The sequence below is a fragment of the Fukomys damarensis genome, unplaced genomic scaffold, assembly GCF_012274545.1.
Source record: "Fukomys damarensis isolate Sample0158 unplaced genomic scaffold, DMR_v1.0_HiC HiC_scaffold_21, whole genome shotgun sequence".
Taxonomy (NCBI): domain Eukaryota; kingdom Metazoa; phylum Chordata; class Mammalia; order Rodentia; family Bathyergidae; genus Fukomys; species Fukomys damarensis.
In genome coordinates this window covers 31246361-31273227 of record NW_022900933.1, presented here as the reverse complement: position 1 = coordinate 31273227, position 26867 = coordinate 31246361, and the positions used below count along the sequence as shown (strand labels likewise).

Here is a 26867-nt window from a genome sequence, read left to right as displayed (position 1 = left end):
CAAATAGGGCCAGGGATTTAACTCAATGGTTCTGCCACCTGCTTCGCAAGCACAAGGTCCTGAGTTCAATATCCAGTATAAAAAAAAAAAATGCAAGAACATTAAGGATTGGGAGAGTGAGATAGGGGAATCACACAGGCCAACCTCTCTGGATAAGAGAGTAGAATGGGCCCTACAGAGAGAAGGTGGAAGAAAGAGAATAGAGCAGAGATAGATAAGGAAGTATCAAAGATCAAAGCAGAAACTGCAGTACTGTAAGATCTGACATGGATTGTATCACTATCTTTTCCCTTTACTCAGCTGATTTTTTTAAGAGGAAAGGTTTGTTTTGCCTCATGATGTCAGAGGTTTTGGTCCATGTATTGCTTCTGGGCCTGTGGTGAGTCAGTAGTACATCATGGTAGAAGAGCACAGCAGAGGAAAGCTGCACACTTATGGGGGCCACAGAGCAAAGAGAGAGGAAGGAGCTGAGGACCAAATATACCATTCAAAGGCATGTCCCTTACAGAGACATTCCAGATCCAAAATATAACATCTGAACCCTAGGCCCCAAAGTCTGTTGTCCGTCTCACATTTCAAAATCCATTCAGTCCATCTCTAAGAGTCCCATGCTTTAACAGCTCCAGCATTGCTCAAACGTCCAAATACAAAGTCTCATCTAAGACTCAAGGCAAACTCTTAGCTATGAGTCCCTATAAAACTCAAGAAACAGGTTACATATTTCCAATATACAATTGCACAAGGTGAACATCCCATTCCAAAAGCAAGGGATAAAAGAGTACCAAGGAAAGAGCAGACTAAAGAAAGGCAGAAACCCAGCAGGGCAAACATTAAATCCTTAGATCTAAGTCCTGTATCTTAGGGCACATGATGGCAGGATATGAGCTCTGAAGAGATTGGGCAGCCCCTCCCCTAGGCCTTACTGGCTGCAGCACACATAGCCACAGTCTTGGGCTGACTGTACTCATTTCTGTGGCTTCTGTTGGTAGACATACCAATGTTCCTCTCATCTCTAATTTCCAGAGGTCTCAGTTGCAGTTTCAGCTTCACTCTCACAGTTCATACATCACTCTCACAAGGATTGACTATAGGAATTTTAATGCTGCCTTATATTGGCTGGCCTTCTAGGCCCTCTTGTGAAATTTGGGTGGAAGCCTCCATGACCCTACAACTGTTATATTCTGCATGTCTGTAAAACCAGCATCACATGAATGATGCCAAGGTCTACCACCATCTCAAACAATAGCAAGGTGCATTCATGCCATGACTGCAACAGGCTCTGTCCAAACAGCTGAGCATGGTGAGATGAATCCTGTGGAAAGGCAACCCTGTAGGAGGAAGATACTGAGAAACTCTCCCCTCAAAACAAAGTCTTTGAAACAAGTTTACGCTTTCATACATGTGATGGATAGTGGCTAGCCAGTTCCTGAGATGTCAAGGCATATTCTTTTTCTCTGTGTTAATCTCTTTATCAGCTACAACTTCCTTGGTCCCAATCTTACATATGCTTATTTCTGGCCAAACTACAAGTTTTTCAAGTCATTCCACTCCGCTTTTTGCTCATTATTCTCACTGCAAATCTGGCTAAAAGCAGTACTTATGTCACCACTTGAATGGTGTGGTGTGTTGAAATTTCTAAATTAGTCATTACCTTTAAATTCAGCCTCACACAAAGTCTCAGGGCATGGACAAAATAACACACACAAATTATTTGCCAAAATGTAACAAAAGGCCTCTGGTCTAATTCCCAATAAAATCCTCATTTCCATCTGAAACCTCAAGACAGTCTTTACTATCTTCGTTCCTATCAGTATTCTGTTCTTCTGAGCGTCCACCAGAATCGTCCAATCACCTTTTTTTTGTTTTTCTTTGCAATCCTAAGGATTGAACCCAGGGGCTTCTCACTGAGCTATGCTATGTCTACAGCCTCTTTCTAATTTTTTAAATTTTGAGACAAGGTTTCTATCTTAGTTACTTTTCTCATTTGCTGAGACAAACTACCCAACACCACAAGTTAAAGAAGGAAAGGTTTTTTCAGTTCAGTTTGTAGAGGATTCAGTCCAAAATCAGCTGGCTCCAAGGCAAAGTGGCATTGCAGAAGGGCATTGCAGAGGAGATACAGTCCATGGCTGACAGAACAGGCAGAAGGCAACAAAGCAGTAAAGTAGGGAAGCAGCAGCCTGCCTCTCCTTTTAATCCCTTCCAACCCACTTGCCTTTTGGGTGGTGCCACCTACACTCAAATTGAGGTTTGCATTATCCATACACGGAATTAAGCTAAACCAATCAATGGAATCATTTACTAATCATATACCATTAATCCCAGCATGTACCCTTAATCCCAGCATCACACACCCTAGATCCAGCTCCACCTCCAAAAATCCCCACCTGTCACCACATGAGGGATATGTAGGTACAGGCCATAACAGTCTAAATTGCTAAATTGCCCAAGATGGGATTGCACTTGCAATCCTCCTGCCTCAGTTTCCCAGAGTGCTGGGATTACAGGTGTGCATTACCACATCAGGCTGAGAATCACTAATTAAATTCTAGTTACAACAACCTAGCAAAACTTTTAGAGACCAAGTACCCAAACTACAGCCCAAGCCCCATTTATTTTTTGCAAAGTGTCAATACTGCAATTAAACCTGAATCCTGAGAATTTAGTTTAGATAAACTGTTACCAATACTCAGCTGCTGGGGCAACTTGGCTCGCTGCAACAGAGAGGGCTCTGTGTTCCCACTGCAGCGCATGTGCTATAGGTTCACCACCACTGACCTAGGGCTTACTGTAGCTTGCAATTCCAAATCTTACTAAATTCCCCCCACAAACCATTTCCAAAGGCTTCTAAATCACATGATCAAGTATAATCACAGCAACAATCCACTACTAAGCATAAGTTTGTTGTGTTAGCTTTCCATTATTGTGACAAAATACCTGAAAACAACAATTTAAAAGAGGAAAAAATTGTTTTGGTTCATAGTGTCAGTGGTTTCAATCCATGGTGGGCTGGCTCCACTGTTTCTGAGCCTGTGGTGAGTTAGTACATCACAGTGGAAGGCTGTGGTAGAATGAAGCCGTTCACCTTGGCAGTGCTTCCCAGTGTCAACTAGGAAGCAATAAGAGAGAGGGATACTCTTTTTCTTTTTTTTTATACCAGGAATCAAACTCCGGTCCTTGCTCTTTGAAGCAGGCGACAGGACCACTGATCTAAATCCCCAGCCCTACTCATCTCCTTTTAAAGAAAAATCTTGTCATTGGAACTATGAGTGTTTTTTGCAAGGAATTCGTTTTGAAAACTGTACTATATTTTTAAATTGTACTGACTCATTAGTTTAGTATAAAGGTGAAATATTATTGTAGGTGCTTGGCATAGTAGCGACAGTGACTTGACAGTTGGAAAGCAATGAAGATTACATGTGATTTTTACTTCTGCTATTTATTTGCAAGCTTTAATTCAAAATACATTGATTGTGAGGTCACCCATACAAAAACAAAGCTGAGCTGAGAACATTAGAATTTATAGAAAAAGATCAAATGAGCTCTGCTTCTTCTGAAACAAATCCCTTGAATGAGGTGTGTGTGTGTGTGTGTGTGTGTGTGTGTGTGTGTGTGTTTTCAGTTTGTTCTGGTAATATAATGGAAAGGGGGATGGTATACAGTAATGTAATAAAAATCAGATTTAAAATGCTTAGAGGAAAAAAATCACATTTCCTCATTCAATGTTTTCTTCCTTAATCATATCTGATTTACTGTCATGCCATGAATTTGAGTACTGTGGTAAGATACTTCTCAATTTATGAGGAGGTTGCATCCAGATAAACTTGTATTAAGTTGAAAATATTGTAAGTTAACATGCATTTAATATACCTAAGCTACTTAACATTATAGCTTAGCAACACAGTTACTTTCCCCTGCATGATTGTATGGCCAACTGGTTTTGCTGCTCTACATCACAAGAGAGTATTTTACCACATATTGGTAGTCCAGGAAAAGATCAAAATTTAAAATTTTATGTATGTTTCCTATTGAATTCATATTATTTTTGCACAATCATAAACAGAAAAATCATTAAGTGTGTCCATGATAAGTTGGTGCCATCTGCACATGTAAAATTTTAGTAAAAGTAAGTTAGGTAACATCAACAGCAAAGGTAGCAAAATAGTCATTGTAGTAGTAGTAGTAGATTTAGCCACTAGCATTTATTGAGTTATTATATGCCAGCACTGCTCAAGAGACTTTAACCAAATTAACTCATTTATTTCTTACTATGAGAAGTAGACTCTTGATAGGTAACCTTATTATCTCCATTTTTAAATGATTTAAGTGAAGCCTGTAGAGCCATATGGAGATTTTTTTTCAATTCTCTTTTTTTTTTTTTTTGAGTTTATTGGTACATTTAGGGATACAGTACAGTTACATTCATTGTTGGGATCATGTACCTTTACATGGCAAGTCTTGATTCTCATTTTTTTCCCCTTACCTCTGCCCTCCCTTCACCCCCTCCTCCCCTCCCCATCTACAAACACTTTATTTTCATCTTTTCATTCTCTCACATTTTTTTCTTTTCCCTTTTTGTTCTTCCCCTATGTATCACACCTTCCCTACACCTTTAGCTCCTTTCAATTCTCTTTTGATTGGTTGTACAGATTAATGGGCTTCATTTTAGAAGGCTCATACCTGCATATAACATACTTTGATCTCCATCATCCTCCCATATCCCACTCTTTCCCCTAATTTCACATGGTGGGGTATAATATTAATGGATACATTTTGCTCATAATCTACCCCCTATTACCTGTCTTTTTACTTCCTCCCCTCCCTCATATTCTGTTCCTCTTGTCTAATAATAGTCTCCCTTGTATTTTCTTGTCATCTTTTCTACATTCTGCATATTAGGGAGAATGTATGGTATTTGTCAGATCCTGTGCCCATTTTTTTTTTTTTGAGGCAGGGTCTCACTTTGTAGTTCAGGCTGGCCTTGAACGCTCAGTGATCCTCCTGCCTCAGTCTCCTGAGTGTTGGGATTACAGGCGTGCATCACTACATCCAGCTCCTTTGCCCATTTTCAATTGATTTGTTTGCTTTCTTATTATTGAACCATCCTGCATACCTACGATAAATCCCACTTGATCATGATGATCTTTTTAATGTGCCATAGAACTCAGTTTTCTAGTATTTTGTTGAGAATGTTTACTGTTTTTTTTTTTGGTACCAGGGATCAAACTCAGGTCCTTGTGCTTGCGAGGCAGATGGCAGAACCACTGAGCTAAATCCCCAGCCACATATATTTTAATCAGAAATATTTTCCTTTTTGTGGTTTCCTTTTCTGGTTTTGGTATCAGTAATTTTGGCAATATAGAATGACTTTTGAATTACCCACTTTTTCAATTTTTTAGACTAGTTTAAGAATAATTTATATTAGATATCCCTTAAATATATGGTACAATTCAGCAGTGAAGCCATCAGTCATGAACTTTTCCTTGATGGGTATTTTTAGATAATATTATACTATTTCACAAGAAGGTCAAAATTTACTTTTTACCAAGTCATAACAGCTCTAGGAGAAAAATTATGATCTAAAATATTAGTGTGCAGATTCATGGGTATGATGGTCAGATCACTTCATAATTCTTTTTTCACTATCTTATTAGTAAAATATTTGCAGAAAAATATGGGAAACTTGACATATAAATGTAGCAAAAAATGGTTGGAAAAGGAAAAGTTGTCATTACTGGTGATGTTCACATAACTTGTTTCATCAACATGACATGTAAAAAGTAGTTGACTGTCTTTTGTTTTCAGATATTGCTGCTGTAGAAGAATGGTTAGTAAAGATCACTTTACATCAAGGATTAAATATTTATGCTATTGAAGGAACCCTATTGGATAGTATTCGAGGTAACTACTAGAAGATGAAAACAGAATGGGATTCATATATTATTACAGCAAACTTTGCCATTTACTATATGGCAGATTCTGCTAAGTCTTAGATGACCAGGACCTTGAGGGGCTCAAAATATTATGGGGCAAAAAATTAAATATATGTGGATAATTGTTATTAGAGCCCTACATAGAGTGCTATAGGAATATGAAAGTATCTTTTATTGTGGCCACTTTGGGGATCATTCTAAACGTGAAACTAGCATAAAACTAGTTTTTGCATCTTTGATGTATCTTAGTTAGATACTTCTCACTGTCTTTAACAGCATGTAAAAACAATCTTGCTCTGCCCTACAACAGTTATTTTTTATTAAGCATTAATTTCTTTAAATTCATGAAAATTGAGAGGTAAAACTAGGCTTCTCCTTTTCAACTGTCTGATTAAAAATGATAGCCCAATTTTTAAAAATTAATTTTATTGGTACATTTAAGGTATACAATTTAATGATATTCATCATTAGAAATTTGTATCTTTACATAATCCATCTTGGTTCTTTCTTTTTCCCCATGTCTCTGCCCTCCCTTCAACCCCGCCACCCCTCCCTATGTACAAAAACTTTGTTTCCATTTTTTATTTTTCTCATATTAATTCCATTCCGTTCTTCCTTTTCCCCTTCCCTTCCACTTCTGCTTCCACTTTGTACCTTTTCTTCCTATTTCAAATTATCTATTATACCTTTTAGTCCTTATTTACACTTTCAGTTTCTCACATTAGAGAAGTGATTCTGTATTTACACGTGTGTCCTATTTATTTCACTTAAAAGTACCACCTCAATGTGCATCCATTTAGCTATAAATATTTCTAGTTTCTCATTCTTTATGGCTGAATAGTATTCCATTTTATAAAACACACACACATTTTCTTTATTCAGTCTCCTGTTGATGGACAATTGGGCTGCTTCCAAGTTTTAGCTATCACAAATTGTGCTGCTATGAACATGGGGAGCATGGGTGCACATATATCACTAAGGTAGGATTCTTTTAATTTGCGGGGGAAGATACCCAGCAAGAGAATAGCTGGGTCAAATGGGACTTCCAATCCTAGTTGTTTGAGGTATCTCCATACGGATTTCCACAGTGGTTGCACCAGTCTGCACTCCCACCAATAGTGGAGAGGGGGTTCTTTTTCAATTTCATTGGTTGATATTGGATCGTTTAGATTTTTTAGTTCATCTTTGTTCAACTTTGGCAATTTATGCAAATCTAGGAATCTTTCCTTTTCTTCTGTATTTTCCATCTTATTGGTATAAAGTTTCTCAAAGTAGGTAGGTATTGATGATCCTCTGGATTTCGGCTGGATCTATTGTAATTTCACCCTTTTCACTCCTAATTGCATGGATTTGGGCCTTTTCTTTCCTTTTTTTCATAAGGTTGGCTAAGGGTTTGTCATTTTTGTTTATTCTTTAGAAGAACCAACTCTTGTCTTCACTGATTTTTTTATATTGTTCTCTTAGTCTCCATTGCATTGATTTCTACCCTGATCTTTATAATTTCCTCCCTTGTATGAGCTTTGGGTTTGTCCTGCTCTTCTTTTTCTAGAAGCTTGAGGTTCATCATCAGATTGTATAATTGACCTCACTCTGTTTTCCCAATATGCATATTCACTGCTATGAATTTCCCTCATAAGATTGCTTTCATTGTGTCCCATGATTCCAATATATTGTGTTGTCATTGTCATTTAATTGTGGGAACTGTCTGATTTCTTCTTTAATTTCCTCTGTAACCCATTGGTTATTCAGAAGTGTGTTGTTCAATTTCCGTATGATTATGAAGTTCTTGCGGTTTCATTTGCTATTGATCTCCAATTTCATCACACTATGGTCTGATAATACACATAACTTCATTTCCTTTGCACTTACTTAAACATGTTCTATGAGTGAGTTGTGGTCTATTTCTGAGAACAACCCATGTGAAGCTGTAAAGAATGTGTATTTTGTTTGTGGGGTGGAACACTCTGTTAACATCTGTTAAGTTCATTTGTTCAAGAGTTTGATTGAGTTCTAGTATTTCATTATTGTTTTGTCTAGTTGACCTATTTATAACAGTGGGGTATTGAGGTCCCCCACTACTGATGTATTAATGCTTATTTGATTTTTCATGTCAGTTAATATTTGTTTTATATAGTTGGGTGCACTAGTGTTTGGTGCATATATATTAATGGTTGTCATCTCTTCCTCTTAGATTGTTCCATTTACAAGAATATAGTGTCCTTCTTTGTCTATCTTAATCAGTGTTGGTTTGAAATCCACTTGATTTGCAAAGAGGATAGCTACTTCTGCTTTTGGGGGGGCCCAAATACTCCTGTCTCATACTGTATTGTTTTCCACCCTTTAACTTTCAGTCTATGAGCTTCTTTTTTAATTAAGTGTGTTTCTTGTGTGCAGCATATTGTTGGACCTTGCTTCTTGACCCATTCTGCCACCCTGTTTTGTTTTGTTTTTTTTCCTACCAGGGATCCAACTTAGATCCTTGCATTTGTGAGGCAGGTGACCACTGAGGAACCACTGAGCCAAACCCCCGGCTCTAATCTATTTCTTTTGATTGGTGAATTGAGACAATCAACATTGATGATTATAACTGATATGTATTGACTTATCCTTGTCATGACTTTTTCATTTTGTTGGATTCTCCCCCTTTATGTTTAATTTCTGTCATGCCTGATGGATTCATTCTGCTGGGCTTCCTGGGGTTGTGATCATCATTGTCTTTTCCTAAGATATTGTTTGAAATTTTTTGGAGTGCTCGCTTGGTATTCATGAAGTTCCTAAGGTGTTCTTTGTCATGAAAGTATTTTGTTTCTGCTGGGTATCTTTCCAAAAGAATTAAAAGAATCATATCACAGTGATATATGCACAGCTATGTTTATAGCGGCATGGTTTATAATAGCTAAAACTTGGAAACAGCCCATTTGCCCATCAGTTGGAGACTACTGATGGAGTACTACTCAGCCATTAAGAATGAGAAATTAGAGTCATTCATAGGAAAAAGGATACATATGGAGGATATACTCCTAAGTGAAATAAACAAGTCACACATGTGTAAATACCAAATAGTTTCTCTGGTGTGAAAAACTATAATGGTACATAAGATCCTAATGATATAACTGACAATGTGAAATAGGAAGAAAAGGGCTAAAGGTGTAGGGGAAGTGGGAAGGGTAGGGGAAAGGTAATAAGGGAAAAGAAAAAAACATGAGAAAATGAAAAAATGGAAATAAAGTATTTGTAAATAGGGAAGGGAGGAGGAGGTGAAGGAAAGGCAGGGATAAGGGGAAAAAATGAGAACCAAGACCTGTCATGTAAATGTACAAGATCCCAATGATGAATATAACTGTGCTGAATACCTAAAATGTGCCAATAAACTCAATGAGAAAAAAAGTATCTTGTTTCTCTGTCAATTTTGAAAGATAGTTTTGCAGCATACATCAGTCTGGGTTGGAGGTTGTTTTCCTTTAGGGCTTGAAATACAGGTGGCAGAACCACTAAGCTAAATCCCCAGCCCTTCTTTTTAGTCCTACTTTCATGTGATGAGCTGTAGAATACAGAGTAAAACTTAATAAACACTATATGCTATGGAAAGAATCATTTGACAGCCTTTCAAAAAGTGAGGAGGCAGCTGAGTATGGTGGCGCACACCTGTAATCCCAGCACTGAGAAGGCTGAGGCAGGAGGATCTCTATAAGTTTGAGACCAGCCTGGGCTGCACAGGGAGTTCCAGGTCAGTCTCAACTACATAATGAGACCCTGTCTCAAAAAGTTTTTTTTAAAAAGTAAGGATGCCTCAACTCTACCATCAATTAAAACTTGATCTTTACAAGTAGAGCCAGACATCTGTAGTTTTAGAAAATCTTCCAACAATGATTCTGATGTACAGTGAGGATTGAGAACCATGTGTCCTCAGGGGACATGTACAAATCTATTTCATACAGTAATATTTGTATCAAGTAACTGGAAGCAACCTAGATATCCAAATATAAGGCAAAAGAAAAACACATATTGATATATCCTATTAAAATGTATGAAGGAAATAGATCCAAACATAGCTTAAAAATTGAACCCAAACACTGAGTGAAAAATCAAGTTGTAGGACAGAATAGAATATTTGTCTAAAATTCAGAAAATATCCAAAACAATGCATATATATAGTAATGAAATATAAAAAACATGGACTACACAGAAATTTCATACATTTGGTGATAAGTAATAAAACTATGTAAGACAACAGAGATATCTTCAGTATTATCTGAATTGTTTTGTCTCTTTAACCAAAATTTAATGTCTAAGACTGGGAGTCTAGCTCCATGGCAATGATTGCCTAGCATGTCAAGATCCTCAGTTGGATCCCTAGAGCCACAATAAAATAAAATGTAATATTTAATTTAATTTAATTTTAAAATATCTGAAACAAAAAAATGACAAAATGTTATACTTTTTACTTTTCTCATAGTTTCCAAAATTTAAAAATAGTGACCCAATTACTGACTAGCCGTTACCATATTAGTTTTTATATTTGGCTATCCCAGGCTCCTCTGAAGTATTAAGCTACCATTTAAATAAATTTCTGTTTGTAAAGAATCAGAAACCTGCAACATTTTTATATTGAGATACTGCATTAACATTTTAGCTTCTGTTTGTTTATAATATTAGAGGCAATGTAGCAGCTAAGAGCTTCCATACACTTTAGAAGATTCTGGATATGGGAATGAGATTGGTCTGTTTAAGGCACTGAAAGAAAACTAGTATTGCAAAAGCATAAAAAATGACAGTGATTAGTGTATGTTGAGTTGGAGAGGCTGGTAGCAATCATGATAAAAAGAGTGGACTTTATTTCACTTATAATGAAAAGCCACTGGAGTGTGTTAAGCAGGAGAGTATGTTAAGGTGAAGGTTATGGCTAGAAATCTTTATTTACTACTAAACTCAGCAAAGATGCTTAAAAATCTGTTCCTGCCACTTTACATCCAATACAGATCCCAAACCATTCCTATTTTCTGTCTCCAGCGCTCAAACTGCTCTTAGTTGTGGTCACCAGCAATGTTCACATTGGTTATTTTTCTATCTCTTTTTTAGCTTCTCAGCACAAGTCAAAACTTTTAATCACTCTCTGGTTCTTTTAATGTTTAAAGTACAGTATCTGCCTTTAGGAACTTGATATTACAGAGGGCTTTAAGGAATATAATACAAAGGCATTGTTGGGCCAGGCATTTAGCTCAGTGGTACTGTGCCTACTTTGCAAGTGCAAGGTCCTGAGTTCAATCCCCTGTACCAAACAAACAAAGGCATTGTCAACTCAGTGTAACCCTGTCCTAGATACAAACTCGAATATCACTGTACTGTCTTACCCTAAATTTCTTTGAATTCTTCAGTAACTTACTCCTGAGTTAGTTTAGTTAGACGCTGTGTTTCTGTTCCTTCTCAACTGTATCTGGACTACACTATGACAACCCAAATGGAAAGTTGGCTGCATTTTTTTGCTTTGCACAAAGTGAAAAAAAATCAGGTGCAATCTTTGAGTTTGTAGCAGATTAAAACTGAAAATTTAGGGAGACAGAGGTTTACATTGCAGAATATAAATAGCTAATATAAATTACTAGATACCTGTTCTTAAAAGTCCTTTGACTTTTTTCAAAAATCAGGAAGTAGTATTCTTTCAAGTTGCCCTGTTGCCAAGTTACTTTTGCTACTTTTTTTTTTTTTGAGAAGGAAAAAAATTTTTTCCTCTGAAATTTCTGAATGAGAATTTTTTTTTTCAAAGTTTGTGTAAGATTTTTTTCAGGAGAAAAAAAAACGTTACCCATGAAAATTTGACTTTATGATGAAAATTTCACTTTAGCTTCAACCTGTCGAATATCCATAAATATTATAAGTTTTAAAATTCATAAAGCCTTGTCTGATTACCCCAGTCTGTTGAGAAAAAATATGATTTCATTCTTTCAGTTCCAGTTAAGTTCAAGGCTCTCTCGGAACCTCATTCATTCTAGGGATTTAGGAGAGGCTTCCCAGACAGGGTGGTAGCCTAATGTGGACTAGAAAAAAGGACCTGGAAGGAAAGACCAAGGGAAGACTCAAAGACCAAGGGAAAAATAAAGCTGAGGAATTAAAAAAAAAAATCAGAACCCATAAGGGCTTGCTTGCCATGTAAAAGGTCTTCGTTACTGTGCTGCTTTTCAGCCTGTAGTTGAAAATGTCTCTCAGTGTTTTTTGCTTTGGTTTGGTTTTGGTTCGTTTTTATGCTAGTCTATTCCCATCTTCTTTCTGTTTTCCAGAAATCTTTCTAAGACTTTTGGTCAGAAATGACATCTTCCCCAATTCTCCACTGCTACTCTGAATTTATTCTTACTTTTGTCTACCATTGTTTCAAAGTGAAAAAGAAGAAAACAAAAAGGAAACGTGGACTCTTGAAGCAGAAGTGCTTCTCTATATTAAAATGTGTATATCTTGTGATCCAACAATTCCATTTCTAGGAATAGATCCTGAGGCAAATGGTATTTTCCAAAAATCTCCTATTCCACATGCTCTTCTGCAGTGTGACCTTGGCAAGGTTCTAGGAAGTGAGTTTGATTTGATATTTTTTAGAATAAAACTGACCTATCTTTAACTAATGAAGTATGGTTCATACTACATCTATTTTTTTGGACAATAGCATTGTTCCTTTATATAGTTACTCTAAATTCTTTAAATGAATATAGTCATGTTTCATTTTCAAGAATACTGACACAATTTAAAACCCTGCTTTGATTTCCACAGAACCTATTCTTCAGTGGAATCTTGGAGATGAAATGTCATCACAAGAGATCAATGCTTTACATCCATACGTGGTAGATCTCAAAGTAACAAAGTGCCCCTGTGCCAATGATATGGCATTACTTGGCTTCCTTTTGAATACAATGTATAATGGTAAGTCTATAGCTTTTTTTTTTTTTTTTTTTTTTTTTTTTTTTTTTTTTTTTTTTGGTACTGAGGATCAAACTCAGGACCTTGCACTTGTGAGGTAGGCAGAGGCACTGCTGAGCTAAATCCCTGGTCCTCTACAGCTTTCTTAAGAGTTGGAAGTAGTATTTTGTATTTACTGAAGATGATGTTTAACTGGTTGTGCAAACTAAATGCATTGACAGAGTGAAGTAAAAATATTTCCTAAAAATACCTACAAATTTACCCTTGTCTCCACTTGTCTACTTGCAAGTAAGGTATACAAAAGATATCTTTGACTGTGACTTTTTGCAGTGTAAATAGTGTCTCTCCTCATTTCTTCCCCTTTCAGTGTGTTACTTTTTCCTAGACATTATTCATTATTTCTAGTCCATCTGCTAATTCTGCCATGTATAAATAGGTATTATTATCCCTGAGATATCACATGTTATTTACTATACATGTTTTTCCACCACTACCATAATATATAATAACATATGTATGGGAAAAACTGATTTTCTATATATTGTCATTTATAACATTCCTGACACCAAATGTGTAGATTTTCCACACCCAGAAAAATCTCTGTTTCTCTGCAGACAACAAGTGAATGTCTTGTGATTTAATTCAGTGCTGGCATTAGCTATCTGGAGTTTATACAGACCCCCTATGGCTTGAAGGCCCAATCCCACAAGACTCTGCCCCTGCCCCCACCTTCAGATGCCAGGCAAAATTCCAGATTGTGACCTGTAATTCAAACCACCCTGCTATAAATTGGAGAGTTCCCATGACTCATCCCACCCTACTGTTTGTTCAGTAATTTGTTAGAACAGCTCATAGAATGGAAGGAAACATTGTCTTACATTTATTGGCTTATTATAAGGAATATTACAAACAATACAGGTAAACAGCCAAATGAAGAGGTACATAGGGCAAAGTACCTTGGGTGAAGGGTCCAAAGCACAGAAGTTCTGTCCCAAGGTGTTGCATTATGCCATCTTCCCAGGACATATATTCACTAGCCTAGAAGACCTCTAAAGCCTTGGTTCAGAGATGTTTATGGAGAGTTCATATCATATACATGATCAGTCCTTAAGTCGATCTCCAGTCTCTTGCCCTTCCAAGAGGAAGGTATGTAGGGCTGAAAGTTTCAAGCTTCAAATTATAATTTTGTTTTTCAATGAGCATCTCCATCCTAAATCTATTGGGATTCCATCATAAGTCATCTTAAGAAGACACAAGACACTCCTGTCACTCAGGAAATTCCAAAGGATTTAGGAACTCTATAACAAGAACCAGAAACAAAATCCAAATGTGTATTTCTTATTATATAATAAAGTCACATTCTTATTACATATATCAACTACTAACAGTGTTCTGTTTTCCCTGGCAATTAATGACAGCCTAGTCCCAAATTCCAATTAATATTCAAACAAAACATTTTTAAATTTAAAAAATCTTATCCATAGATAATATATACAACATAAAATTTCAAATGGATCCACAGAAAAACAGAAGAACTATGAGAGTGTTACAAGGATGTGGTATATAATAATCTAGAAAAAATCACATCACCAAAGACTAATCCAAGATTTTCATTTTTTTTCATTGTTGTTATGGTGGTGGTAGTGCTGAGGATTGAATTCAGGGCTTCACATACATTTGACAAGTGCTCTATTATTGAGATAAATCCCCAGGCTCAAGATTGTAATTTTTAAAATCTTGCTCAAAAGATAACAGATCCCAGAAAGTATCTAGGAAATAAAAGGAGAGAAACATAGTTACAAGGCCTGTTGTATAGAAATTCTAAAACCTAATGCAGGCTATAGAAAAAGATTAAAATAAATAAAATATATCATTTTCATGATTAGGGACTTCTAGTATTGTAAAGATGTTAATCTGCTCTAAATTGGGCAATTAACTCAATAACAGTGCCCAGAAAAATTATAACAGTGTTTTTGTGTGGTTTGTGTGTGCATGTGTTTTGTTACTGTAGAAATCAACAAGTCAATCTCAAAATTCATGTGAAAAACTGACAATCCATAAAATATATAATGTTAATGAAGAATAAAGAAATTTTTGTCCTACCATTTGTAATAACATAATAGATTAAAGCAATGTACATTGGTATAGGAATAGACAAATAGTCTTGCCCCAAATTTCTTAGACTTTCTAATGACCCTAACAGTCTGTTATCTATCTCTAGCTTTGAGTGTCTGTTTCCACTGTATCAGTTTAGTTATAAGTCATATGTTCTTCTCCTCTCTTGTGTCCTATACTATACCAGTGGTGGCTCGGTTCACAAACTTAATTCTTTCCATGATTCTAGTCACAAACTGAATTAGTCAAGAGACTAATCAAATTTCCCATAAGGTCAACACTGAGTTTGATTCAGTTCTTGACCCCTTCAATTTGTGACCAGAATGGTGAAAAGAACTAAGTTCACGAACCAAAGTATTGCTGTATTCCAATCCAGATGGAAATTCGGCCCTTTTACCTTTTTGTTCTGGGAATACCAGGCTAGTACTTCATTCTACTCTTTTTCCAAACGCCAATACCTGCCTACCTTCCTTCATGAGCCACAGCACAGGAGTCACTCTCAACACCTCATGCTCAATCCTGCCATACAACTGAGAATCACAGAAGGGAAGGGCAGTCCTAATTTCCTGAGACCACACTCACCAGATCACATCAACTTTTTAAGAAAGAATTAGTTTCAGCAACCTGTTTTTTAGATGAAACTATCTTTTCCCCAACTAGCCACTGTTGTCTTGAAGCAAAAACAAAAGTCACCACAGTATGAAGTTGTGTGTGCGCGTGTCTTTTTTTGGGGGGGAGGGGGCACCAGGGATCGAACTCCACCTTGCACTTGCAAGGCAGACAGCAGAACCACTGAGCTAAATCCCCAGATAACACTTTTTCACAACTTTTGTTTTAGTATATGTACTGCTGAATCAAGCACTGTAAGATCCTTGTTAACCCTCCTGGTGTTCATAGAATGTGAGGTTAATGGTGAGCTCCATTTTGGACTTATTATCCCTGCTGGCTACGATAGAGCACCTTTAAGCTTCTAGCTTAATGCCTCTGCTTTCTTCTCTATCATAATTTCTGTCACTGACTTTACTATACATATCCTCATAATACCTAGTTTCAAGGCTTCAGTTCACTTCTTTAGTCGTGTTCTTCACCTTATCATCTCTAATAATGTCACTATCTCCAAAATCTCTTCTACAAAAATTCACACTGTGTGCTACCTCCTATTCTTTCTATCTACCTCTGGACTCCAACATTTCTTTGGCCTCACTGAGACTTTGATTCATTCTCTAGACCCCTTTTTTTACTACCCAATATTGTTTTTTTCTTTCTTTTTATAATTTATGAAAAAACAAAAGTGCATAACAAAATAAGAGAATAATTTATTAATACATAGTCAATACACTGTTTATCATCTTAAAAGTAGTTAAGTCAGAGTATAAGATATAGATAAAAATACTTACAGAGAAACAAGCATTCTTATCCTCATCAAAAACATAGTCTTTTCCTTTATGGTGGTGTGATTAAAAAAATGGTATGTTTAATTTAAAAATGTATTACAGTAAAACATACATTGCTGTCAATCCCACTCAAAATGCTTCCCCTGCTTTGAACACACGTAACAAATTGCTCCTGCCAACCCCTGAAGAAGCTCTAGAAGTCCCAGTTTGTGAATGACTTCAGGTGGGCTATAGTAGCTGCCTCAATGTCCTGAACTAATTCAAAACATTTGCCTTTTATGGTCATTTTGACTTTGGGGAAGAGCTTTAAGTCACAGGGTGCCAGATACAGTGGATAAGGTGAATAAGGGCTCACTATAATGTTTTTATCAGCCTTCTCTTCTGTTGAGACACCCTGTGGCAGCTTTTGATCATACCTCAAAAAGAGACTCTTGAAGAGAGGACTTTCAGATCTGCCTCAGAAAGCAGCAAGAACAATGAGACAAGCGTTCACCAAGTGAAAGGAATAACGGCAAGATATCCCTCACTGCAATTAGAAATGTTTTATTTTTTATTTTATTTGTACACATTTACAGTTCATAGTTTACCGTCATCTTGAGCAATGTTTACATGTACATTTCACAACATGTTTCTTTCTTTTTTTAATACCCTTCCCCTTCTTTGCCCTCCCCTCCCTCTTCCTCCAGTTCTCCTATCCCAGCTTTCATTCCTGTTGATATTATTTGGTTTAACTCATGTTGTGGCCTAAAATGTTTACATCAATTGGGGTTATTAGTTTCCTGTACATGACATATATTTATTCTTCATATTTCCTTTCCTATGTGTACCTATTTTCTTTCTTTCTCTTGCCTCATTGCTTTGGCTAATGTTTCTTCTTCAAGTGCTATGTCAAATAGCAGAGCTGATATTGGACATCTTTGTCTTGTCTCTGATTTTAAAGGGAATGCTTTTAGTTTTTCCATATTCAGTATGATGCTATTTGTCATAAATAGCCTTTATCATATTCAGGTATGATATGTCTATGCCCGTTTCCCTCAGGGTTTTTATCACGAAGGGGTGTTGGATTTTGTGGAAACTCTTTTCTGTGTCCATTAAAGGACCACGTGGTTTTTTTACCTTGCTCCTCTTTATGTGATGCATTACACTTAAGAGACTTAGGATGGTTTGTTCAACCATCCTTGCCTCTCGGATGAAACCTACTCAATGATGTATTTTTTTATAATGTGTTGCATTCTATTTGCTAATATTTTATTGAGGATTTTCTACACAGCTATCTTAATGCTGTATTTTATTTTGTTGTGTGTTTTTAGAAGCCTCTTATTATTTGACTCAAAGCATCATATCTTCCCTTATCCAAAATGACAACTTCAGTATGGATTCTTTCTCAAGGCCATGTGAGGCTATTTTATTTCTCTAACAGCTTACATTTGTCAAACTTCAAAAGGACAAATAAGCTCCATTAAAAAATTGTTAAAGCTGATCTTAAAAAAAAGGAGGAAGGGGGCATCATTTTAAAACAACAAAGCAAAACCACTCAGAGTACTCAATGGCTACATGAAATTTTACCTGAATTAATTACTGAATTAATTGCTACCCAAGTACTGTTGCTACCCAGTGTTCTTATTTTCCTCTTCCTTCCTCATAATTTTTGTATTCCATCTTTATAAATATTCTTTGATGTCTCTGCCATTTTTCTTCCTTGCACAACCAACTCTAATTAAGACCATCTGCGCTCCTGAAGAGTATAGCATTGCTAGAAAATAAATACTTACTACTCTCACTTTAAAGCTCCACTAACTGGTCTCGATTCATGATTATAGATCTTGGGGACACTCAGTACTGGCTAGACATCCTTTCATTTTTCCCTGGTATATTTATTTTCCTACTCTTCAAGATGAATTTATCACTTCTCTCCCCACTCCTCAAATACTCTACTTCACCTACTTCACCTTCTTTCCCTCTCTTAGCTATCTTTAAGTAATACTTCATAGAAAAAAAATGAAGATTTATCACAAGGAACGTTTTTGCTGTTGTACCTGCAAGTTGTCATTCTACCTGCATTCATGTTTGCATGCTTTGCTTTTTTGCTTCACTCATTCATTTTCAGAAGTGTCTGTGCTACTATCAAAAGCCACCCCTCATCCCTTGTGTCTTGGATTCCATTCATCCCAGGCATCTGGAGAACTTTGCTCTTGCATTTACCCTGTAGTTCTCCTTTTTCTCCTGTATCACCATGCTCACCTTCCTTACTAGATCTTATTTATTAACATTCTAACCAGCAAACCTACCTCAATATCCACCATCTTAAAATATTTGCAGCATTTTACTCCCATCCTTCATTCCTCTGTTCTTCAAAATGAAGTTCACGGAAAGAATTTATTATAAATGGTGCTAGCTATTCACCTCCAATTTTATTTTCATTCCACTACAAATCAACTCCACCAATCTACCTGAATAGTCCTTCTCAAGATCACACATGATCTTGTGATATTGCCAATTCCAACAGCCAATTCTTTTACTTTATTCTACTTACCCTCCCAGCAACATTAAAATAGTTGGTTGCTCTTTCTTCAAAATACTTTCTCTTCTTGGCTTTCTTGTCACCACCTTCACTGCCTTTTATCTTACTTTACTTGATCACTTCTTAGTTTTCTAGGTGACATCTAAATGTTGATGAACCTAGAATTTTGTCATTGATTCTCTTTCCTTTTGTAAACATATTCTCTCTTTATAAGACTAAATTGACTCTTACGGTAATAATGCCATCTACAGGCTAATAATTCCCAAATCTCTATGGCTAATCTGTTTTACATTTCTTCTCAAGGTCTAATAATGAGTATCTCAGATGGAACAAGTCTAATCCAGAACTCCTGAGTCATCACCTTCTACAAGTGGCTCCTATCCACTATTCCTTACCTCAGTAACATCCAGTTAGTCAAATTAAAGCACAGTATACATTCTTTGCTGCCCTCTCACAGTATTCAAGAATAATTCTACAAAGCTTTTGTACATAGGGAGAGGAGGGAGCTTTGGGGGGGAATGGGATAAAATGAAATAAAATTTATTTTTAAAATGAAAGAATGTTTTAAAAAAAGAATAATGCTACTGCCAGAGTCTATCCTCAATGTAACCATTTCTCCCTCTGCTAAAATCTTGTCAGCTCAGCAGTGTATCTGTTACTATTTCACAACCTCTTAAACAGTCTCCCTACTTCTGCCCTGCTACAATTCATCCTCCATACAGACATCAAAGTGATATTCTCAAGTCAAGAATCTATTCATTTAAATTAGATCTCATCTCTTCTCTTCTTCAAACCTTCCAGTAGCTTCGCTTTGCCACTAGAAAAAAAGTCAAATTCACAGCGGTTTACATCGACTTTTATAAACCTGGGATACAATTTTGAACAATTTTTGACATCACAAGTTTGTCATAGTGAGTGGCCTATAAATTAAGTTTGGTCTAAAAATATTAACCAGTATAATTTTTTTTTGTTTTTTTGTTTTTTTGTTTTTCAAGACAGGGTCTCATTGTATAGTTGAGACTGACCTGGAACTCAGTATGTAGCCCAGGCTGGTCTCAAACTCACAACGATCCTCCTGCCTCAGCCTGAGTATAAAATATTTTTATTGCTTATTTTGCTATTAAATATTTCTAAACTTTGCAGGAGTCTAGTTATATGATATCATGCTAGGCACCCATAATTCCAACTTACACTAACACATAGTTATTTGTAAAACTAGAAAGACAAGGCTTAAAAAGACAAAGCTTATCTTTTTTTGTTTTTGTTTTCGTTTTTGTTTTTTGAGACAGGGTCTTACTATGTAATTGAGTCTGACCTGGAACTCACTATGTAACCCAGGCTGGTCTCAAACTCACAGCGATCCTCGTGCCTCAGCCTCTGGAGAGCTGGAGCTTATCTTTAACTTTCCTCTTCCTGGAAAAAGTAGACAATAATAACATTTCATTTTACATATTTCTTTATACAGAAAAGAGCTGAGAGTTAAAATATATATGTCCAAATGTGACTTGTCTAATATTTATCTTATGGAATAAAGTATATGCATTCAATTGTCAAGTGTCTGTAGCACCCTCCATTCTCAGTAGTTATGCCTGTTGACAAAATATAACATTGACATTAATGTTAATTAATATAACATTAAAATAGAAAAGACTCAATAATCCCAACTAAGGCCAGGGATTGGGGGATACAGTACTTGCAGTATTTGCAATGTTCAGCCTTTTTTTTAAAGTTCTCATGAGGCTTTAGCAAATAAGTTTTCTATTTTTAATTCCAAATATTAAAGTAAATCAAAGTTTCTTCCCTCTTAGAGATTACATTTTAATTATCTTCTTTGGGATTCTTCTATTGTTGACTGCAATTGTACTCCTGAGCTAGAAGCATATTTATGTTTAAAAGAATATTGTCAGGGAGAAAATATTTCCTCTATACTACTATTCTCGGTAATTGGGGAGCCCTGAAAATTAAACTAACAAAAGATAGATTATCATAAGAAAAGGCATATAATATTTATTAATATTTACATGAACAGAAATGCATAGAAAAGAAATAATTCTAATGTTTAGACTTGTAGTTTATATACCATTTTGACAAGGGAAGAGGGTTGGGCTTCAAGGGACAATAAGTTGTAATGAAGTCACTAGGAATTACATAAGGAAACTAGTACAAGATAAGGGTTATTTTAATAATGTCTGTTTCTACAAACTAGTGGTATCTTGTCAGTGTTTACTAGAAAAACAGATATAATACAAGATACATAAATATGTAAGAATTTACAAGATTGGCTTACAATGGCCAAACACAGAGTCAGATGAGGAGGAGTGCAGAGGGTCTCTCTGCACACGGGAGACTGCAGTATTCAGTTGAAGGTCTGGAGATCACTGCTGTGTCCCATGCAAGTTCATATTAAGAGGCTGATGAATCTACAGTAGAAGGCTGAAAAGTCTGCACTGGAAAACAGGAGAAGATGTCCAAGGTGAAGGCAAAGACTGGAACGCCTCCAAAGAAACAGAAGCAGATCTGTTCTCCTTCATTTCCCCTTTATACTATCCAGATGACAAGCATGCTAGGGTGGGTCTTCCACACAGTAGAGTGTGGAGTTGTTGAGCCAATTTAGTTGAGCTTCTCTTACTCAAGTTGTTACAATCAATCAACCATCGCAGTGTCCTTTCCTCATTTCCAGCGGCTAGAGCAAGAATAGTGGGTTGAAATACGGAACAGATTCATGCTCTTGTTCCTGAAGGCCCCCACAATGTAGAAATCAGGGATTAGCTCCGCAAAGTTGCCAGATTTTAATTTTCTTTTTCTTTCCTGGTAGGTGTTTACATAGGCCTCAGCACAACTGGATTTGGGCAGTATAATGATACGGTGTGGTATAACATGACAAATATCATCTATTCAAACCTTCGAAGAGGTAATTCCTATGACTACTTTCAGCTTTAGCATTTCAGCATGAAACACACTTGTCTCAGCATTCCTGACACTTTCTGCAGCAATTTTGGAAGTTCTCTTTCATGAGTGTCTTTAGTAGCACTGTTGTGGCTTCCTCGATATCCTGAATCAATTTAAAACTTTTACCTTTTATGGTCATTTTGATTTTGAGAAAGAGCCAGAGGGTGCATGGTTTCAGATCTGGTGACTAAGGTAGATGAGGGCACACTGTAATGTTTCAACGAGGCTTCCTTTCTGTTAGATGTCACTGGGCAGCAGCACTCAAGATATTTTTTCATGGGTAAGGATACCCATGAAAGAGGACTTTCAGAACTGCTTCAGAAAGTGGCAAGAACAAAGGCATAGTTGTGTTGAAGCAAGGGGACATATTTTGAGGGGCATTAATGGCAATGTGTCTTTTTACTATAATACATTTTTACAATTTAAGCATTCACTGTATATTTTGATCACTCCTTGTATCTTAACATTTGATCCGTATTTATGAAATGCCTTTGCTTTGCCAAAAGGCTTACTTTTTAACTTTTTAACCCATGGTATGGTTTCTTCCTTTAGAATACACCGGATTATCAGTGATGGATATGGTTTTAACAAATCATTTTCTAGTTCTCCTTACCTCTTTGGGTCTTTTTATAAGTGGAGATCTTCGTTACCCATCAGCAAAAGAATTAAAGGTATGTAAGTTACTTTATAACTAGTCATTAACCATAAATATCTTCTATGACAAAGCAAAAAATTACAGTTTCTTTTGTTTTTTCTCTTCTAGCTTTCCAGGGCAGAATTTTGTGGTTTTGAAAGGGTAAGAAGTTTTACAAGGGCTGGTTAGAAAATACTTGTTTACTTGGTGACTGAAGATGAGATGGAAGATAATAATTCCCAATATAGAGTATTTCTTTTACCATAATATTATGATTTACAGTACAAAAATATATGCACACATACACACATGCACTCACTTTCAGCAAAGATTAGGCAATTTGATTTCAAGGAAGATATGTTCCTCCTTGTTACAGAAGCCACTCTAATCCCTTTTGTTGTATTCTGTATAGAATTGCTATGCTGTCACCCCAGAAAGAATGACTGCTATCAGGAAATCAACCAATAACAAATGCTGCCAGGGTTGTGGGGAGAAAGAAACCCTTCTCCATTGTTGGTGGGAGTGCAGTCTGGTGTAACCACTGTGGAAATCAATATGGAGATATCTCAAACAACTAGGATTAGATGTCCCATTGGACCCAGCGGTCCCTCTACTGGGTGTCTTTCCAAAAGAAATTAAAAAATCATGCCACAGTGATATTTGCACACCCATGTTTATAGCGGCACAGTTTGTAATAGCTAAAACTTAGAAATAGCCCAACTGCCCATCAGTTGGAGACTGGATAGAGAAGATGTGGTTTTTGTATAAAATGGAGTACTACTCAGCCATAAAGAATGAGAAACTAGAGTCATTTATAGGAAAATGGATGCATATTGAGGCCATATGCTTAAGTGAAATAAATAGGAAACACATGTGTAAATACCAAATAGTTTCTCTGGTGTGAAAAACTAAAAGTGTAAATAAGATTCAAATTGTGTAACTGATAATGTGAAATAGGAAGAAAAGGGCTAAAGGTATAAAGGAAGTAGAAAGGTTAGGGGAAAGGAAATAAGGAAAAGAAAAAATAGGAGAAAAGGAAAGAATGAAACAAAGTCTTTGTAAATAGGGAAGGGTGGAGGGGGTGAAGGGAGGGCAGGAGTATGTGGGAAAAATGAGAACCAAGATCTGTCCTGTAAGGATATAAGATCCCAATGATGAATGTGACTATACTGTATACCTAAAAAGTACCAATAAACTCAGTGAGAAAACAAAGAATTGCTGTGATAGTTCAAGCTATATTTTGTATTAAGGTACCTGTTTGCAGAAAATAGAAGCTGGGCTCTAATAGTTTACACCCCAATCTACCTATTCTATTATTGCTGTGTTCCTACTGGAGAAAGGGCTTTTTTTCTATTTTACACAAAAGGCCATGTAATCATGCCATAGCTCTGCTTCTGGCCTTTTGAAGGATTTTTGTTCCATCAATTATCTGCCTTCACTGTTACAAAGCAAAGTTTTGTTATGAATCTAGCTGAAGTTAGGTCAATCCCATCAACATATGCCAGTTTGAATACTAAAAACAAAATTACAAGTATTCTACACTTTGATGTGTCCCTCCCCATTCTGTCACATGTGCACACAGGGGCATATGAACTTAGACCCAAGTTCACGATGGTTGCAAGAAAAGAGCACTTATTCCCTAAGAAGAAAATAGAACTGATTTATTGTCATATTAATGGGAAGAAAAGTGAAACAGAACTTGGAAGACCAGCTAGGGAAATATGGATTAACATTTAAAAGAACAGAGGGAATTACAGTTGGCTCTCCTATCTACAGATTTCCATCCATGGATTCAACCAACTGAAAATCAAAAATAGTAATGGAATAGTAATGCATCTGTACTGAGCATGTGCAGACTTTTTCCCTAAACAATACAATATGATAACTATAGCATTTAGATTATATTAACTATCATAAGTGATCTGGGGGTGATTTAAAGTATACAAAAGGATTGCATAGATCATATAAAAATACTATGCTATTTTATATAAGAGACAGCTTCTTCATATACTGAGAGAAGACTGTAACTGTCAAAACAGATTTTGGTACCTACCTAAACTATATCATTCAGGAATGAGGATGAAGAATATAAAGATATTTATCTTTGTGGAGCAATTACTTCACCCCCCCTTCAAGAAGGAATGGAACATCAGGAGCAATAGGCGAAAACTAGAACGTTAACTCTAGGCTCAGGAACCTAATCTGGGCTGTTCACTACAAGATTCCAGTGTCTAGAATAGTTCATAATACAAGGTATGTATCTGCTTGAATAATGAAACTGGCATGAAAAATACAGTTTTAAATTTTTTGTTTAATAGGTGTAACCAAAACTCTAGATAATATAACATTAAGTCAGAAAGGTGCAGGGGCTACGAGACTGCTGGAATCATTTGACTTCCACTTGGAAGAATCCCACTGAAGAGACCTAGATGAGTCTCCACTCTCATGAGCTATGTGATGCTGATGTGAACACGGTTTGACCCCCTGAAACTCAAGTTCACTGTGGAGGTGGTAGGAGGTGGGACTTTAAGGAACCATTAAGTCAATGAGACCAATTAATGCCTTTCTCCTGAGAGTGAGTAGATACAAAGCAAGACTGTCTCTAGTGTTTTGTCTCTTCTATACATTTTTGCTTCCTTCCACAAGTTGAAGCAACACAAAGCCCTCACCAGAAGCTGGAAAGGATGCCAGTGCCATACTTTTGAACTTCCCTGGACTCTAAAACCATGACCCCAAACAAATCTCATTCCTTTATAAGTTACCCAGTCTCAGGTATTCTCTTGTAGCAACAGAAAAATGGATACTGATACTGTTAAAGTTCAGATTTTAAATATCTTACAAAAGTCTTGTGTGTTTGAAAGATGACTGGCTCAGGGAACACTATACTCATGAGGGGATTCATCCATTGGTGAGTTCAGTAGTTGGATATACTATTGGAGATGGAGCCTGATTGCAGTGGGTCACTGAGGATGTGACACGAAAGGGTATATTCTTGGGTTTTTTTGTGTTAGTTGTTTTGTTTGTTTTGTCTTGGTTTGGTTTTTTTTTTGCGGTAAAAGGATCAAACTCAGAACCTTGTACTTGCCAGGCAGCCACTGAGCTACATCCACTGTAAAAGGGTATATTCTTGTCATTGGCTCCTTCCTTTTTTTTTTTTTCCTTCCTGGACACCATAATGTGCAGCTTTCCTCCTTCATACCCTCCATGCCATGTCTGCCTTGGAACCACCTGAGTATGGACTAAAGCCATTGAAACAGTAAGCCAAAATAAACCTTTCCTCCTTTAGGTTGCAGATGTTGCATATTTTGTCCAAGGAATGAGGATGAAGAATATAAAGATATTTATCTTTGTGGAGCAAACAGGAAATCTGGCTAATACAGAAAGTTGGTACTGGAAGTGGGGTTATTACTGTCCTGTACCTAACAATATGGTTTAGGAGCCTTTGGAACTAGATGTCAGAAAGAATTTGGAAAGTTTGGAAATGCTGGCTAGAGAAACCTTAGAATATTGTAAGCAGAAATTGATGAGAGATTCTGGTCAGAGCTGAGAAGGCTGTAATGTGTATAGGAATGTGGACAGTAAATGTAATGCTCAGAAGGTTTCAGATGTAAGTGAGGATCACAAGTTTGTCTACATATTACCCACGTCCTAAGACTTTGAAACTCTGTGGGATACTAAGAATAATGGTTGTAGACAATGGTTGGGAAATTTCAAGTCAGCCCAAAATTAAGGTTGTGGCATCAGTACTGCTGGCTGCTTTTAGTCAGATTAACAATGAGATCAGAAGAAAAACAGAGCTAAAAGATTTGAAAAGTTTACAGCTTCATTAGAAAGGAAGTACTTGCAAAGTTGGGGCCATGAAAACCATGGTTGCTGCAAATAATAATATTAAAAAGAGTCCAAACAATTTGCATCCAGACAATAGGAAAAATGGCTTGACTGCATCTCAAATTATATAACTCTCTGGATCTTAGTTTCTTCATTTTAGCATGAGTGTAACATCATGTATCTCTTAGAGATGAGATGGTTTTAAAACATTACAAATGAAAAACTTCAGCACAATACATGGTACAACGTTATAGTGTAAATGCCTCTTTTTTTTAAAAAAAATGTCACTATAGTAACCATTTTACTGTCTATATGTATCCCATAACATCATTTTGTATGCCTCAAAATTAAACAATAAAATTTATTTTTTACACCAAGATAGTTGAAACTGCTCCTCCATGTAAATGGTCATGACTTTTTGAAGGCAAATTATAGATATCAAACTAATTTTAGCAAAAAAGAAGCTATGGCTCATATTAATAGTAAACTTAGGGGGCAGAGGATTTAGCTCAGTGGTTCCAGCAACTGTTTTGCAAGTGCAAGGACCTGAGTTTGATTCCCGGTACCAAAAAAAAAAAAAAAAAAACAAA

The 26867-nt window shown here is 36.4% G+C and overlaps 1 protein-coding gene across 1 annotated transcript in view; it reads left to right on the top strand.

Moving 5' to 3' along the window:
- Catsperb (cation channel sperm associated auxiliary subunit beta) overlaps positions 1 to 26867 on the top strand; it is a 100332-nt gene that overhangs the window by 17738 nt on the left and 55727 nt on the right. The window contains exons 6-10 of the mRNA XM_010616311.1: positions 5806 to 5901; positions 12690 to 12839; positions 21682 to 21777; positions 22368 to 22486; positions 22579 to 22611. Of these exons, the coding sequence (XP_010614613.1) occupies positions 5806 to 5901; positions 12690 to 12839; positions 21682 to 21777; positions 22368 to 22486; positions 22579 to 22611 (494 nt within the window). The remainder of the gene's footprint in view (positions 1 to 5805; positions 5902 to 12689; positions 12840 to 21681; positions 21778 to 22367; positions 22487 to 22578; positions 22612 to 26867) is intronic.